Source organism: Sinohyriopsis cumingii, chromosome 3 (assembly GCF_028554795.1).
Source record: "Sinohyriopsis cumingii isolate HCF-2022 chromosome 3, ASM2855479v2, whole genome shotgun sequence".
Taxonomy (NCBI): Eukaryota; Metazoa; Mollusca; class Bivalvia; order Unionida; family Unionidae; genus Sinohyriopsis; species Sinohyriopsis cumingii.
In genome coordinates, this window is record NC_142963.1 from 96,144,919 (window position 1) to 96,162,782 (window position 17,864).

The following is a 17,864-nucleotide window of genomic DNA, read 5'->3' on the forward strand; positions in this document are numbered from 1 at the left end:
TTCTAGAAGTAGATGTCACAATTACTGCATATCGAAAGCGCCACCAGCAATTGGAGCCTTTCTTCAGAAAGGAAAGTAATCTGATATTCTGTTCCGATATTGAGGGCCTCATGAATGCTTTAAAAATCACTCATGACCCACAAGAATGGAGACTATTTGTGGACTCTTCGAAACTGAGTCTCAAGGCTGTGCTTTTGCACAATGGAAACATTCTTCCATCTATTCCAGTAGCGTATGCTGTCCACATGAAAGAGACATACGATAACATAAGGCAGCTACTGAATTCCATTGAGTATAACAAGTACAGCTGGCACCTCTGTGGTGATTTGAAGGTAGTTGCCCTTTTAATGGGACTGCAGCAAGGATATACAAAATACATGTGTTTCTTATGCGAGTGGGATAGCCGAGCAAGGGAAATGCACTACATGAGGAAGGAATGGACTCACAGGCAGAATGTAGCCATTGGAGAGAAGAATATCCAACACCCAGCTCTGGTTGAGGCTCAGAAAATCTTGCTACCACCCCTTCACATCAAACTAGGTTTGATGAAGAACTTCGTGAAAGCCATTGACCGGACTTTGCCAGCATTCCGATACCTGCATGAAAAATTCCCTCGACTCAGCGAAGCAAAGATTAAAGAGGGAGTTTTTGTGGGTCCTCAGATTCGAGAGCTTTTCAAAGATGACCGGTTCAACAACTTGCTGGAAGGTGACGCGAAACAAGCATGGAATGCTTTTCGCCTAGTTTCTACAAACTTCCTCGGAAATGTTAGGGCAGAAAACTATAAGGAACTAGTAGAAGACATGTTGATGAAGTATAAGAAACTTGGCTGCAATATGTCTCTAAAGATTCACTTCCTTCATTCCCATTTGGATTTCTTTCCTAGCAACTGTGGTATTGTTAGTGATGAACACGGCGAACGTTTTCATCAAGATATCGCAACAATGGAACAAAGATACCAGGGAAAATGGTCCACTACAATGCTGGCTGACTACTGCTGGACACTCCTCAGAGATGCTCCCGAACAGCTGTACAAGAGACAGGCGAAGAAATCTAAGATGTAGTCAATGACTTGATTTTTTTATAGGTAGGCTATTACAGTTGACCTTTTACTATTGGAATGCATTTCGTTATGTAAACATTAATTTCTTGCAGATTACAAAAAAACTAGAGCCAATTTTGCAATTTGACTGTCATATTCGTGTTCAGCACATAAAAATTGATAAGAATTGACTAATTTTATTTCAGTAACATGACTTTTGTAAAAATTTGTTGTCCAGTGTTTTTAGCTGTCGTAGAGTAATACGACAGTACAACGGGTAAAATCGCTATGAATCGTACACCGTATCTCGCTAAAAAAAGTGTGCGACAGTTAGTTATGACATCTACTACAGGCCCGGTGTCTTCAACTCGTATACCGTAGATCGCTAGAAAGTGCGCGAAAGTTGCAAAATTGGTTACGACATCTTCGCGTCAAGTGTCTTCCACTCGTACACCGTATATCGCTAGAACGTGTGCGGCAGATGCGAAAAGGGTCACGACATCTACTACGCGTCAAGTGTCTTCACTCGTACACCGTATATCGGTAGAAATTGTGCGGCAGTTGCAAAAAGGGTTACGACATCTACGCGTCAAATGTTTCACTCGTACACTGTATATCGGTAGAAATTGTGCGGCAGTTGCAAAACGGGTTAGGACATCTACTACGCGTCAAGTGTCTTTCTCTTGATACATACCTTCGCAATTTCTACAGAAGAGAATTAAGGTGTATCCAAACATCAGATCAAAAAAGTCGTATTCGCCTATTAATTTGATTCTTGTAAAGAAAGATTGCTATTGCCTAAAAAATGTATGGAAAGTGTCTAAAAGATGTGATTGGATCAGTTTGTCAAAAATATGCTAAACAATATTGAATAAGTGAAATCTCAGCATATTCTTTTTCAGATATAGTAAATACAGAGACCCTTGTTTCTACAAATTTTTGTTATGTATAAATACGAATGCTGAGTACGAGTGGTATTTAAGAAATTCTGAATAATAATGCGCTGTACGATAAATTTCTAGTATCAATATAGATTACAAGACTCAAACAGTATGTCGGTAAGCAATGACAAGTGGTAACTAAAAATGTTGTCGTTTACTATGTCTGACGGTATATTAGATTTAAAATTTCAAGATCGTAATTTGGTAACTTCAGGTGACAAAACATCTAGACCTTCACACAGTGGTTGGTATTTGTTGTTTCTGTGCATTTTATGAGCTAGTTGTTCTATACGCCAAGTATAGTAATCTAGCCTAAGACGAGAAAAACGTACCATACACCGTCCAACGAAGCTGGAAGTAGACATAGAAATTTGTCCATCCACCCGTCCACTCTTCCATATAGTTAGTACCGTGAGTCATTTAGACCACCTCTAAACCTCAGACCCAACTAATACACAAGATTCCACTATAGGGAAAATTAAATGGAGGAATCGCAGGTCTGACGTCTCTGGTAGCTACCTCAGAGAGCACCTGTTTGTAGCAAGATTTAAGTTTTACTACTGCTAAATCTAATTATTTAGACCTGCTATTAACATTCTGAATAAGAGAATAAAATGCTGAAGTTCATCCTTGATCGACATTAATTGGAATGAGCACTTTAGTAGACTGATACACTGATACAAAATTAATTAGTTCGATCATTTTGCGTTGGCTTTGCAAATGGTCAATAAATTAAAAATGTTCAGTTTGAGTCACTGATAATATGCATACAACTTGCTGTACCGACTATGTATATGAGAACCATAGACTACATTAACTGTTTTGTCAAAATTCCTTAAAATCTCGTATTCCAACACTAGAACACATTTAGACCTATAATATATAAAAACATAAATTACCCTCAGGTCCCTGGAACACTTATATTTTGGAGCTAGACCAATCACATCTTTTTTAAAACAAATAAACAAATATACGACAAGAAGCGAAAATATATGACGAATGTTTGATAGGATTCAATGCAAACAGATTTAACTGAATGGGCCAAGAACAGAAAAGTGTGTATCAATGTAGAAAATAAGGACAACGTTTTGTTCCTAGCCGTAGAATCTGTGCTAAATATATGAAGTGATCAAATAGACAGACCATGAAAATACAATTGAGAAACATACTGTTATGGGTTTAGCATACGTCGAGTGATTAAAGAGACTATTGTAAAGCTACAACTGAAATTGATCTAGAGTAACCGAGACAAATAATGTCAAACACGTTGACATATTAATCATGTTCGCTTCAAGCGATCCTAATAACTTGAAAGATGATATGCGCCATCGCGTTGGGATGAAACACTTATTAAAATTAGTGGCATCACAAATAAGCAATCATGACTGGCAGAAACATGTGTGCAAATGCCTGAATTTATTTATTGCACTACATAAATTATCCGAAGACAAAATACAATGTTACAGTGTTGACAATGTGATAGACATGATGCTTGAAAATTGTTAAATTTTGAAACTGTCAAAATCAGTTTCAAGTTCCGTATGTTGTTCGTTATAGTTTTAAAGCAACATCGTGCCATTCACGAAACATTCGTGCTGCGCACCACGAAATTGTAACGGTGTGTGTGTCTGTGTGTGTGCAGACAACTAAATACATTCCATTAGATTATTGTTTTAAGTTAATTTATAAATAATAGGGACCAATCACTTACTGAGGTACTGATTGCATTTAGTTATTTAACAGCTGGTTCGGTAGGTTCTTAAAACTATACTATGAAAGTAGTACAAAAATGCAAAACGTGTAGTATTCATAGATGAAGGTGACAAATGCTTGACTCAAGAAACACATGCCATATAGGTGAGATATTAATATTTAAAGACAAAATTAGAGATCAGAATCACTTAACAGATAAATACAGAGAACCAGGTGAACACGACTGTAATTTAAATTTTAGGTGTGCAAATTCTTTTCGCGCTTCATTCAGGTTATGACAGCAACGTATTCTTGGTTAAAGTTAATCCAGATGAATAAATACAAAATCATACCAAAGAAAGACTAGAAATATATTTTATTCAGCAAGGACTTCTTGCTTGTTAGATTAATGAAGGATTGTAAGTAGCTAACTGTGAAGAAAACTAGTAGACTTCTAGATAGTTATCGGTTCAATGAACTAACTATAGAGGAGCTAACATTAACTTAGCTGATGACAAGTTCACCAAGCAATAGAATATTTCCGCAAGGATTGCATCATACAAACGTTTGGGAAAGACACTTACCTATATAAAAGTATTGGCAGCTTTAAACGATTTAAGAGGACAGATATACCATGAAAATAAAAATTATATTCAAGTCTAAGTGGTTCAAACGTAACGAACGACGACTATTAGTATACACATGACCTTACTGCTCATTCTAGCCTGAACACATTTGGCGACCTTGATGACTAGTGCGTAGAAAGGACACTTTCAGGGTATGTGACATTTTCTAGGAGTTTGTATTGTTTGCCTGAAACACAAGAAAGTAGACCCTGCACATTATTATAAAATAATTGACAACTTTATGATACAGTTTTAAAGAAATAAGGTATATAGCATGAACGTTCTGTAGACTATGTCGTATTTCTAATGAGTGAAAATAGAATTTGAGGTGGAATAAGTATACGATACGATAATTGTTGCTGTTGAAATTTCCTCCTTGACTGCTAGGAAACTTAAGACTGGAAAAAATAACTAATTGTAAAAAGATAAAATAACATTATATCAGACTCTAAAACATTTCCTGAGAAAATAATACTTTATTCTGGTATCTAATATTACTTTTATTCAGTTAATTTATGCTGGTCGATTGACGACTCATTATCTATTGAGGATAGTTCACACAATACCTTTGGACACTGTTTGCTAGGTTTATTTTCGTAACCTAGATGATATTGTATTTTATTTTTAGAGCTTCATGAGAGTGACAACGTTATATTCTTAATAAAAATATAAAAATTTTACGCATTTACTTAATACACAATTATGTTTAAATAAACAAACAAATAAATAAATAAATAAATGAATAAGCCCAGCTGCTGTGAATAAATTGAGACAGCATGACCATCCTTTTTAAATGCCATATGGTGAAATAAGAAGTTTTAGAAAAGTATGTATTGTATTTGACTAAGAAATCTTCCTGTAAAAAGAAATATATCTTTAAGGCAACAGTAAAGAGAAATTAACTCTTAAGGCACCAGTAAAGAGAAGTACTCTCTTGAGGCACCAGTAAAGAGAAATATATCCTTAAGACAACAATAAGGAAAAGCACTCCTTAAGACAACAATAAAGAACAGTAAAGAAAAATGCATACTTAAGACAACAATAACGATAAATACATACTTAAAAGAACAGTCAAGATAAATACATCCTTAAGACAACAGTCAAGAGAAATACATCCTTAAGACAACAGTAAAGAGGAATACACCCTTAATACAACACTAGTACACCCTTAGGAATACACCCTTAATACAACACTAGTACACCCTTAAGACAACAGTAAAGAGGAATACACCCTTAAGACAACATTAGTACACCCTTAAGACAACAGTAAAGAGGAATACACCCTTAAGACAACACTAGTATACCCTTAAGACAACAGTAAAGAGGAATACACCCTTAAGACAATACTAGTACACCCTTAAGACAACAGTAAAGAGGAATACCCTTAATACAACACTAGTACACCCTTAAGACAACAGTAAAGAGGAATACACCCTTAATACAACACTAGTACACCCTTAAGACAACAGTAAAGAGGAATACACCCTTAATACAACACTAGTACACCCTTAAGACAACAGTAAAGAGGAATACACCCTTAATACAACACTAGTACACCCTTAAGACAACAGTAAAGAGGAATACACCCTTAAGACAACACTAGTACACCCTTAAGACAACAGTAAAGAGGAATACACCCTTAAGACAACACTAGTACATCCTTAAGATCATATTAAAGAGAAATACACCTTTAAGACATCAGTATAGCGAAATACACCTTAAAGCAACATTAATGAAAAAATGCACATGTAAAGCACACTTGATACACCCTTAAGACACCAGTAAAGAGAAATACACCTTTAAGGCAACAGTAAAGAGGAATAAAACTTTAGGGCAGCAATAAAGAGGAACAAAACTTTAGGGCAACAGTAAAGACGAATAGAGCTTTAAGGCAACAGTAAAGAGAAATTAAACTTTAGGGCAATAGTAAAGAGGAATAAAACTTTAGGGTAACAGGAAAGAGAAATTCGCCAACCTTGCAGGCCTATTAATATCTATTTGTGTACTTCTGCTCTCACATTCGTAGACTTTGCAATAAATAGCGTTGACATTACTTTAAATGTTCTACAAGTACTTTAAATAACTTTAAATAAATAATAAACTGGGACAACTGTATCATTTCTCTCCTTCTAATAGTGTTTTCATTACACCAATATTATTTTACTTCCGTTCGGACAGCATATACTTAAACCTAACTAATACAGATTCATCACATATCTTCCACTGTAACACCCGAGGTGTTCTTCCTTGCATCAATGGTTTTCGATCCGATACCCTACTGATTCAACTATATGGCGAAACAGAATAGTACATTCGGGTCATTAAAAACATTCATATGAACGGGGACGTGGGGCGGACGGGGCAGTTTGGCCTTCATCGTCGCCCCGGGCACCATTTACCCTTAGTACGCTACTGTTGACTGTTCAAGATCACAAGGCCACCGGTACCCTGTTGAGCTGATTTATATCATCGAACGTCCTCATGCAGTATTCGATTATTTGGGGGAGCTAATGCGGTGGTGTTTGAGTCCTCGGTAAAATCTAAAATTAATTTTGTTTTGTCGAAGACATGTAGTACCTGATCAGAGGATGATCACATGAAATAATATATTCTAAGCCATTTCAAATATCGGATAGTGTGATTAACAACTCCAAAGCCAAATCTGTGCATATTTCATTGAGTTCGATTGGAAAAATTAATGTCCTATTGTCATTATATTTTATTAAAGAGACATAAATGTCATCTATATCACAGTTCTAACACTAGCTTTGTACTGCATTAATCTGAGAAATTATTCTCAGCCCTAAGGTATAAGTGTGTAAGTGATGTTATGTATATTTAATGTGTATTATTTGTTGGCTTTTCTAAATGATTAGATGTTATGTACATCTGTATTTTGTACTTAATCTTGCCCAAATTCAATCTAATTTTGTACTTGACCAGTGACATTTATTTTGTAAACAACATGATGCATGGCATAATATTTCTCTTAGAACATTGATTACATATTCAGATCATTGTTAGTGGTAAACATGTTTATTTCAATTTGAGTTAAAGGTACAGTCTTGATTCTGACCTTAGTAACCTCCAGAATGGAGTGCTTCCCTTTAGGTGACAAAACAATTGCATAGGTAAAGTGACGGGTATATAATCTTGTTTACATTGGGATTATTCATTCTTTCCTTTAACATCTGAGACAAAATTAGTCTTATTGATGCAATTCGGGTTTTAATCTGGATGGATTTATTAATTCTAATAAGTATTCACTGGAATTAAAAAGTGCTCCTTAATATTCTTGGACAGAAGCATGGTGAATTGAGATAAGAACATTTTGGATTATATTATTGTGATACACCAACAGACTGTCAGCACATAGCCATGCTCCACGCCATTGGTACATTAGTATCTTCGAGACTACAGGCACTTTAACACATTCAACATCGGAATTTGTTTGCAATACCACCGGAATTCAATCAGAATTTCATATGTTTGGACTTGTAATGGATCTTTTAGGACGTTTTAGGACTTAATTCACAATACTGTAAATTCTTTTTAAATTTTTACTTTATGTTCTTGGAAAATAAATTATTTGTTGAATTTTACCAAACTTGTTGGTTTTCGCTTTTTTCTGTTACTTAATTTAAGACCTTTTATTCGTAACAAATGAAGTTCCAGAAGTTGCTAGAAATTCGGAGGCTGACACTTTATCTTATTCTGCGCGTATTAAAGAAACAATAAATACAATTCTAAGCTACGTTTCATGTGCTTTAAACAGGATGTGAGATTTCGAATTTGCTAAGTCTGGAATAAAAGTTACAAATTAACAGTTTGTACTACATTTAAAAACCTAAATTTATTCAATTTATATTAATTGAAGACGCATATCTTTTTAAAAATACGTAAGGCCATGAAGAATACGCCCTTCACAACAAGACATACATTCGATTCCGGGGCCCCGAGTGGCCGAGTGGTCTAAAGCGTTCTCCGTTACGGATCATTGCCATCTCACCTCTGCGTGGGTTCAAGTCTCGGTTTCGGCTAATGTGGGTATGTGAGAAAGCTTGCCAGTAGCTTATAGTCGGTCGGTGGTTCTTTCCGGGGTTTTCCCGGGTTCTTCTTCCACCATTAATACTGGCCACCATGTATAGCCTATCGTGTGCTGAAAAATGGCGTTAAACCCTACAACAACAACATTCGATCCCTACGTTTACCTTTTCTTTATACACGACAGCTGAACAAGCTCACTTTTTTAAAATGGTAAATAAGCACGAATCCCTCGATATATTGCTGATTTTGAACTGTTGTGTTTATTTTCTCCAAAACTGCGCCTGTTCAAGAGTGAAGGCATAGAAGAACAGCGATGTGTAAAAAAACACAACTATAACAACAACAACAACAACAATCATAATCATAATATATTTTGACACGGTGGTGGGGGAGAGGGTGCTCATCTATCAATCACAACTCTATATTCGTCTTGCAGGCACGTCATGTAACTATTTTGTTGATAAAATAAATGTTTATTTGGTTTTTTTTTATTTGTCTACGTTGTGCCGTTGAGCGATACATTCTCCTCGAAAGGCAACAGCTACCGATAGTTTCCGGAGTGTGTTTCTCAACTTGCTCTCTCTAGACACGTATGGGCATCTAGGTGGAAATGTCAGACTGGCTTTTTGGCCTGTGTTATTATACGGACGTCTTCGAAGGGTCAGAGATTGGTGATTAAATATGATAAATTGATTTATCATCCAGTATATGCTTTATAATGCCTTCCATTCATGCACAGAAAAGGCAGAGCGATAAGGGGAAATAAATCCTACTGGTCAATTCAATATAATAGACGATCCCCCTCACCAATTACCTATGTAAACCTTACACCAAAAGTGTGTGTGTGTTTGTGTGTGTGAGTGTACTTGTGTGTGTGTGTATGTGTGTGTAATTTGAATTTTAACGTAGCTTTAACAATTTTTCAATCATATCGCTACGATGTATGCAGTGTGGCAGTTTATAATGATGTCTAGCACTGGGGCATCATGCCACATACATGTAGCTTTAGGTCCCACCCAGTCACATTATCCTGACATCAGGCTGAGCGTCTGGCGAGGGACCTGTTAGTATCATTTGTATGTCTTTGGTACGACTCGGCCGGGTTTCGAACCCACGATCTCCCGCATCCCAGGCGGACTATCTAACCAATATAAACCAATGTCCATCCACTTGAACACCATTGTTGGTCATGTTCTTCCAAAAAGAAACTAAGATGGCCAAATAATCAATCAATCTGTACCTTAATCTTTTGACAGATCACATTTCTATCAGGTTTCAAAGTTGATTTGTGGATGACGTTCAAATAAAATTATGACATTTTTTATATGTACGTGACTAATATATTTTCTAGTAAAATGACGATTCGATTGCCTGTTGAACTTTTTCTGTCACTCAAGAAAATTGTCTCACCTTAGAAAGGTTAAAACGTGTTAATATGTTGAACTATCAAGTTGGAACTTTTAAGTTGATGGATGGTGGCTGATTAATTTGTACTTTTGTGGGTTGGTTTCAGAACCATTGTTCTTTTTATGTAACCTTTGACTATTTAATACACTCCTTACCAAATATTAGGATATAGTTTTTGCCCTTTATTGTGTATAAATGATCCATTCGTAAAGAAACTGTCTTTAGATATTCTAGAATCTGATAGTTATATATGCGATTAAAGCCATCCAATGTTTGCTGAAAGAGATTGCAGCTCATGTCTTCGTGACTTATTTTCAGACACAAACAACTCATAAAATATCCCTATATAATTAGATAGTTGTTTAGTTTTGTTCAAGTATGGATTGGTATAAATTCAACTATATTTCTAAACTTCCTTATACATTGCTTGTTAATGGTGTATTCACTTGCAATGAACTGCCAGCTTGACGCTGTACTGTGCAATGAACTGCCAGCTTGATGCTGTACTGTGCAATGAACTGCCAGCTTGATGCTGTACTGTGCAATGAACTGCCAGCTTGACGCTGTACTGTGCAATGAACTGCCAGCTTGATGCTGTACTGTGCAAGGAACTGCCAGCTTGACGCTGTACTGTGCAAGGAACTGCCAGCTTGATGCTGTACTGTGCAATGAACTGCCAGCTTGATGCTGTACTGTGCAATGAACTGCCAGCTTGATGCTGTACTGTGCAATGAACTGCCAGCTTGATGCTGTACTGTGCAATGAACTGCCAGCTTGACGCTGTACTGTGCAAGGAACGCCAGCGAGATGATTAGACGCTTAGCTGAAGTTACTCGTTCAACGAAACAGACGGGATACATGATTTGTGTAATTTAGAGTATCAATGGCTAGTTTATAGCAGCGGATATGATATATAAATGCCCATATATATGTAAAAGAGTTTTGCAATTTTTTATAGAAAGATAAACAATTGACTTTGGTGAAACTATATAAACAGATCTTTACTTACAAAGAAATGTATATACTGTATCGACCCCTTAGCAAGAATGACTACTTATGTCTCCATTAAACATTTCTGACAACATAACGTAACAGTTCTATCCACATCACCGCTACCGTGACGGATTTAAGCTATGCATGAAAAACTCGTGATTTTTTATTTCCGTTTTTCAAAGTTGGATTGTTAATTGTAGCGCGTGCACGTGCTAATTTCTCTTATGTTCCAAAACTAGAGGCGCTATGGGGGAGGGGTTAGAGTTAGGAGAAGGTAAGTACCCCCTGACGTCAAGAGCAGGGTTCGCTGACGGAGCTTTTCCTTATTTTTTGCAGCTGATATTGTCATCGTCACGTTAATAAAACGGGAGCAGTTGTTCAAAAAATGTTATGTTTAAGAGGGTGGAGGGTTGGCAGCTAACATTCAAGCCATTCTTTATATCAAAGTAGGAGTGCCACTAAAGGAACTGTGCCCAGGAGCCTCAAACCCTCGCGCTGCCACTGTCCAGCACGCACACATGTTACTTGTTTAAGTACTCCAAAACTTGGAGGACACCACTATCAGTTAAGAAAATAAACTGTCACATTAAAAATCAGTCTGAAAAATGAAAAATAATAAATTTCTGTGACTTCAGTTGCGATTCAACATCTGTAAATTTCTAGAAAATAATGATTCGCAAAGTTTAGTTTACAAAGGTTACATCCCTGCTTTAATCATCAAATATCCATCTGAAGAAAGGTCATACAAACATAAGTGAAAACAGGAGACAGGTCCCATATAGCCTACAGATTCGTTGTCTGTCATCGTGCAGGGAAACTCTGTCATAACTTCTTTCCTTTGAAAAGTACAGTTAAAGTAGAACCTGTTTCCTTTTTAGAACTTAGTATACTCTCGGGCATAGCAACGGTGGATATGCATTTTTGCAGATTGTTTGCTTGAGTTTGGATACAGAGAAAGCGACCAAAATCCAGTCTTATCTAACATCTTAATTTTCACTCCTCTCCATATAGCAACAATATTTACTGGATTATATCCTATATCCTCCTACAGTTTCAACTGAATGTAACGTAAGAGTTTTGTCTGTCACTTTTTATGGCATACCGTTGGTCTTGGTACGAGTCAGAATGATTGTATTTTTATAATTTTCAACAATTCTTTGCCGTTCATAACTTCTATTGTCTTTCTTAACATTTTCACCGCGAAACGTTGATTTTCTGACAGGATCCGTACATGTATCACTAGGAAAGAACATTTTCACCGCGAAACGTTGATTTTCTGACAGGATCCGCGAAATGTTGATTTTCTGACAGGATCCGTACATGTATCACTAGGAAAGAACATTTTCACCGCGAAATGTTGATTTTCTGACAGGATCCGTACATGTATCACTAGGAAAGAACATTTTCACCGCGAAATGTTGATTTTCTGACAGGATCCGTACATGTATCACTAGGAAAGAACATTTTCACCGCGAAACGTTGATTTTCTGACAGGATCCGTACATGTATCACTAGGAAAGAACATTTTCACCGCGAAACGTTGATTTTCTGACAGGATCCGTACATGTATCATTAGGAAAGAACATTTTCACCGCGAAACGTTGATTTTCTGACAGGATCCGTACATGTATCACTAGGAAAGGACATTTTCACCGCGAAATGTTGATTTTCTGACAGGATCCGTACATGTATCACTAGGAAAGAACATTTTCACCGCGAAACGTTGATTTTCTGACAGGATCCGTACATGTATCATTAGGAAAGAACATGTATCACTAGGAAAGAACATTTTCACCGCGAAACGTTGATTTTCTGACAGGATCCGTACATGAATAACTAGGAAAGGACATTTTCTTCTTGTAAACATTCACTAGAGAAAGTCAGACATTTTTATTTTCAGCACTACTTTATCGATTCAAATAAATTAGATCATGTTGATATACGATCATTTTACAACTTTTACTTTAAGGTTGGGAATAATCTCTCAGATAAATGCAGGAACAATAAATATCTCAAACTGAGTATGTTAGAGGTCATCAGGGTTTGAGACATTATCTCAGTCAACTCAAATCAATATATAATGCTAACTGTAAAATAAAATTCTCATTTGTTTGACATTTAATTTTTTTACGTTTGGGAACGGAGAAAAGAATGGAGTCATGTTTGTCTTTTGAACATATTCGAAGCAGAAGTGTATTGCTAAAGACATGCATATGACTGCAACATACAAACACGAGTGCATTCCGCACTTACACAGGTGTATGACCGTAGCATCAGGCTCCTGAGTGGCCGAGTGGTCTAAAGCGCTCATCGTTACGAATCATATACATCTCACCTCTATCTGTGTGGGTTCGGGTCTTGGGTTCGGCCAATGTGGGTATGTGAGAAAGATTGCCAGTAGCTTCTTGTGGGTCAGTGGTTCTATCCGTGGTTTTCTCTGGTTCTTCCACCACCATTTATACTGGCCGCCATGTATAGCTTATTGTGTGCTGAAAAATGGCGTTAAAACGTACAACAACAAAACAACAACAACATGGTTGTAGCAAGTTTGCTGTCGGATTACTTGAAAAACCAAGTCAGTTTTACAAGCAGAGGAAGTCCTTACTTTTGACTATATCTGTAGCGAACGCGTTTTAGATACACGTGTTTCATAATCACTCTACCATGCCTAGTGTCTTACCAGTGACATACATTAGACAGTGCATGGACTAGGCAGCGGATATTAACATCCAACCATGAGGAATATAACAGCTTTCTTATTCCTTGCATGTGTGGTCACTTATGTTAGAGGTAGGTAGGATAATAATAATAATAATAATAACAATTGGATTTACATACAATTGCATTTTAATAAGTTTATCAGACATGTTATATACCAAAATTGCCACAGCTGTTATTCGAGATATCAGTTTGTTGAAAGTATTATGGTCATTATTATTATTATTATTATAAAATATTACACATCGACGTGCCTACCAAGACTTTCTTCCACTGTATCAAATTTTAAAAGCTAATGAAACAGAAACCATTCAAAAATAATTGTGCAATGTGTTCTCTGCAATGAGAAGGATAACATTAAATGTAGTAGGTTACAAACATAACCCTAAGGCTATGTAATTTAATAATCATTTCTATTTATGTGCATTCATTGCTGTACATGTGTCTATATAAACTTCATGGAGAGTAGTGATGTTTTCGAGATGGAGAATGCCGTCGTAGTTTTTCTGCATCTTTCAAGCACAATAACTTTGTGTGTTCGAGCACATAATTTATGTTAAAAAACATTTCAATGAACTTAGCCTACTAGCTTTGAATCTGAATTTGAAGTGAGACCGAAGTTTTCTAAGTTGGTCGCCGTGGTAATTATATTTGATATCTATAAAACCTGTCAGAATGTACGAATTGTTTCGGAAACTGTTACGGTTTCGACTACATAAATACAGTTAAAAATTAGGATATTTAGAAACACATACAAATCTCAGATACAGTACGCAAGCTATTTACAAATAATAAATTCACAATTCGTAGCGGAAAGGAATTACAATTGAAACTTTATGCAACATGATTACTTACAAATCCATTATGAACCTTAGCAAAATAATCTTTGTTTTAAAGAAGAAATCAATAATCATTGGATGTTCCGGAACATAAATACGCTTAACATAACAGTGGGTGATTGAAATAATTGTTTACTTGTATGTCTGTTTGTCGATTGACGGATGGTATTCGTCCTGAGGAAGGATGTCATTGATAAATCTGCGCCTTTTTTCTTATTTCTTCATTTAATACATTTACATTATCTGGAAGGTATCCATAATTAAAATACGATTTGTTTTCCTAGGATTACTCGGTTCCGATTTCCAGAATAACGGCAGAAACCCTCAAGCGAATAATGGTAAGTATCCTAAAAATAATTAATGTGATTGTCCTCTTTTGGGGTAGAAAACAACATATTAAATTGGAACTGTCTGTCCTTCTTTTCTTTCCCCACAATAATTTCTTTAGTTATTACTAGATGAAGTCGCTGCTAACTCAATATTTCCCTCAATTATGTTTAACACTATTGTCCATAAGTCTTATACAGCTCGCCATTAGAATTTACAACGTAAAAATAACAGCTCTTCGCATCAAACATTGTATTGCATAAAAGGGCTCGGAGCCAGGTTTTATATATGAAAATGTTCGGTCTTCTCGGGTACTACCGTTTATCCTACTTTCAAATGCAGACGTGCTGTATGTTATAAATTTGTTCAATTGAATTTGAAAAAACGGAAATAAATACTAGAATTATATTTGCGATACGTTTTTATCCTAAAACAATGACATTGTAAAAGGATTTTATACATCCTGGCCAAATAGATAAACCCCGAGTACTTATTCAAATGAGTACTCCATTTGAAACAGTGACTTCAGACTGGTCGAATTCCTGTTATGACGAAACGGTCCGATTATAATTAGCAGAGAATATCGTTTTCAGTCTGTCTCTCTATTTTGCAGCTGGGTACTGCTATGACTCGAGAAATCAGCCTGTGAGTGTCGGACAGCAATATCGTCTTGTCTGTCACATTTGCATCTGCGGACGTTATGGTCGGGTTAGTACTTTTTATGCACTATTATTTAAAAAAGGAAAACGTGAACAAATAGTTGTGTATATCGCAGTTTTGAAACCACTGCCTTTTGATCTTGTTGATACGATCTCGATCTAGAATCCCATTATGTCCTATATAAAGCCAAATGCTCGGACACCCGTGGCCGACGGTTTTCTTCAGAATATATTGTCCTCCCATCGCTCGTCCCCCCTTTTTTATTTGATTACTCTAGGTGGACATTCAATGTTTCGAAAAATAACTCTGCTAAGTGTATTCACCACTTTATATGTGCAAAGTTAAATGGATGGATTTGTAATAAAAGATGACGCAAATATTCAGTAGCATCGTGTCTTGAAGCTAAACGTTTTTTGGTTCTTTAATAAAGACAAATGCGACGAGTTAATGATGACTGATTTATAACATGTTCAGAGACTATATCATCAGGAAAGAATATTTCCCTATCGATGCAAACCTGTCGGCCCATCTACATAAATCCTACACCGTTTAAAGACAATGACATTAAACAATGAGAGAAATTTGGGGGATATTTGTAGATGTGAACAACTGTTTTACAAGTCTGATCCATGTTCTTTAGTTAGGAGCAATGGGATAGGGCATTTAATTGGATAGTTGTCGATATTTCTATAGATGTGGCAATCTTTTAATTGCCGACCTACTTACTTACGTCATCAACTAAATTCCTTTGTTCTGATTGTACCGATTCTATACATATCTACAGCTTAAAATTAAAAATATTATGCAAATTATTCACGTGTTATGCTCCTTTTTTGCGTAATCAGACTTTGTAGCTATGACAACGACATTTGCTCATTTATATATATATATATATATATATATATATATATATATATATATATATATATATATATATATATATATATATATATATATATATATATATATGACTGGAGACAAAACCAGTGGGTGCGGAAATATGTCTTTAACCAACGCATTCTAGTTACAAATACACTAACACAAGATGCTTATTTCTTTTCCTGCAGCCAATGTCTTGCTCTGAAAACCTTTGTAATCAACCACGTCCCAGACCCGTTTCCGGTGCCAGTGTCAACCAGCCAGCGAATCTGCATGTGCCGGTTAAGATACCAAACAAAGCATCAGTACCATTCAATATACCATTTAACTCTCATGTGGCGCTGAAGACATCACATCAAGCCCCAATCCTGCCTAAACCTCCTCATGAAAGATTGGCAGCGAAGCCTCTGACAAAACTGTTCAAACACGTGGAACCCTCCATTACTGCTGTTGCTGCTGCAAAGGGTAAACCACCCAAGAGGAGTAAATACGCGTAAATGATGAATCCGACACTGGGGGAGTACGGTGGAAAGGGGTGGATATTTGTTTCAAAGAAACAGTCAAACGACAAAACAAAAAGAGAAAAACAAACTGTAACGATATCAAATGTGAATGCTAATACTTTGCGGCAATACCTTCTGGAAAGTTGCAATAACACTAAAACATTGTACTAATTTTTATTATTATATAATACTGTATGTTATTGTGTAGATAGAACCACGTTAATTTATTGATATATGCTTTGTAATAAAAATATACAAAGTAGAAACGTTATAATACAGCACAGGTAAATTGGGATTTGGAAAAATCTATCTGCAGAATAAAAAGGTCATTAAAAGCTGATCATAAGATTCTGGACACGATCTGCAAAACCGGGTAAGGAAGATGTAACGATGGAAATACAATATTTACTGCAGAAGTTGTATGCTGTTTCCTTCTGGGTAACTGTTTCATTAGATTATACACGAAGTTAGAAATCATAAAATAATAAAACACTTGTCTATTTAGTTCTCGTGATAGTTTTCTTCCAATCCCGAAACAGAATGTCTGCCGTACAAATTTTTATTAGTTTTGTAAATTCCAGCGAAAGCAAATGCAATATGCCCGTCATGCAACAGTTAGCGTTGTAGTCCCCGTGGCTCAGTGTTAAAGATTCCTTATTCGCATGGCACTTGTCGCTTGTTTCAATCTGGGCCAGAAAAGCCTGGATGGGCTGCCGTGGTGTGTGATTGGGCAAGGTATTTTATTTGTATTGTTTCAGTTCTACATGTGTTGTTAAAAACACCTCTTCCCCCTTCCAAGCTAATAAAAACAATAGTAGTAACTGCATGCTTAGAGAAACATGCATGACAAGAGAGCTGGTTTTTTATTTTTGTTTGTTGTTGTAACCAATATAAACTATTTTGCGATACGAAGTACAGCTTAAGTCAAAAGTTTCATAAGCTTGTCTCACTGAAACCTTTTCATACAGCGAAAACGGCTCATATAAAAGACAGCCAGTTCAAATGTTGGAAAGAAGAAGTAAACAATATAACAATCGAATTGTTATCAAAACTGATTAGCTAGGAAGAAAAAAATTGCGTTATCATTAACTCCACGGGACGCGTGTTTGAGACCTCTGACTTAAACATATGTATACGTTTACCCGTGCTTTTTGACGCAACACACGTTTTGTGTCTGTTAATTGGTTAAC

The 17,864-nt window shown here is 36.2% G+C and overlaps 1 protein-coding gene across 1 annotated transcript in view; it reads left to right on the forward strand.

The window, feature by feature from the left end:
* LOC149803332 (uncharacterized) overlaps positions 1–17,528 on the forward strand; it is a 59,306-nt gene extending 41,778 nt beyond the window's left edge. Inside the window, exons 5-7 of the mRNA XM_089953035.1 lie at positions 14,590–14,643; positions 15,246–15,340; positions 16,360–17,528. Of these exons, the coding sequence (XP_089809161.1) occupies positions 14,590–14,643; positions 15,246–15,340; positions 16,360–16,668 (458 nt within the window). The 3' untranslated portion in view covers positions 16,669–17,528. The remainder of the gene's footprint in view (positions 1–14,589; positions 14,644–15,245; positions 15,341–16,359) is intronic.
* The last annotated feature ends 336 nt before the right edge of the window (positions 17,529–17,864 follow it).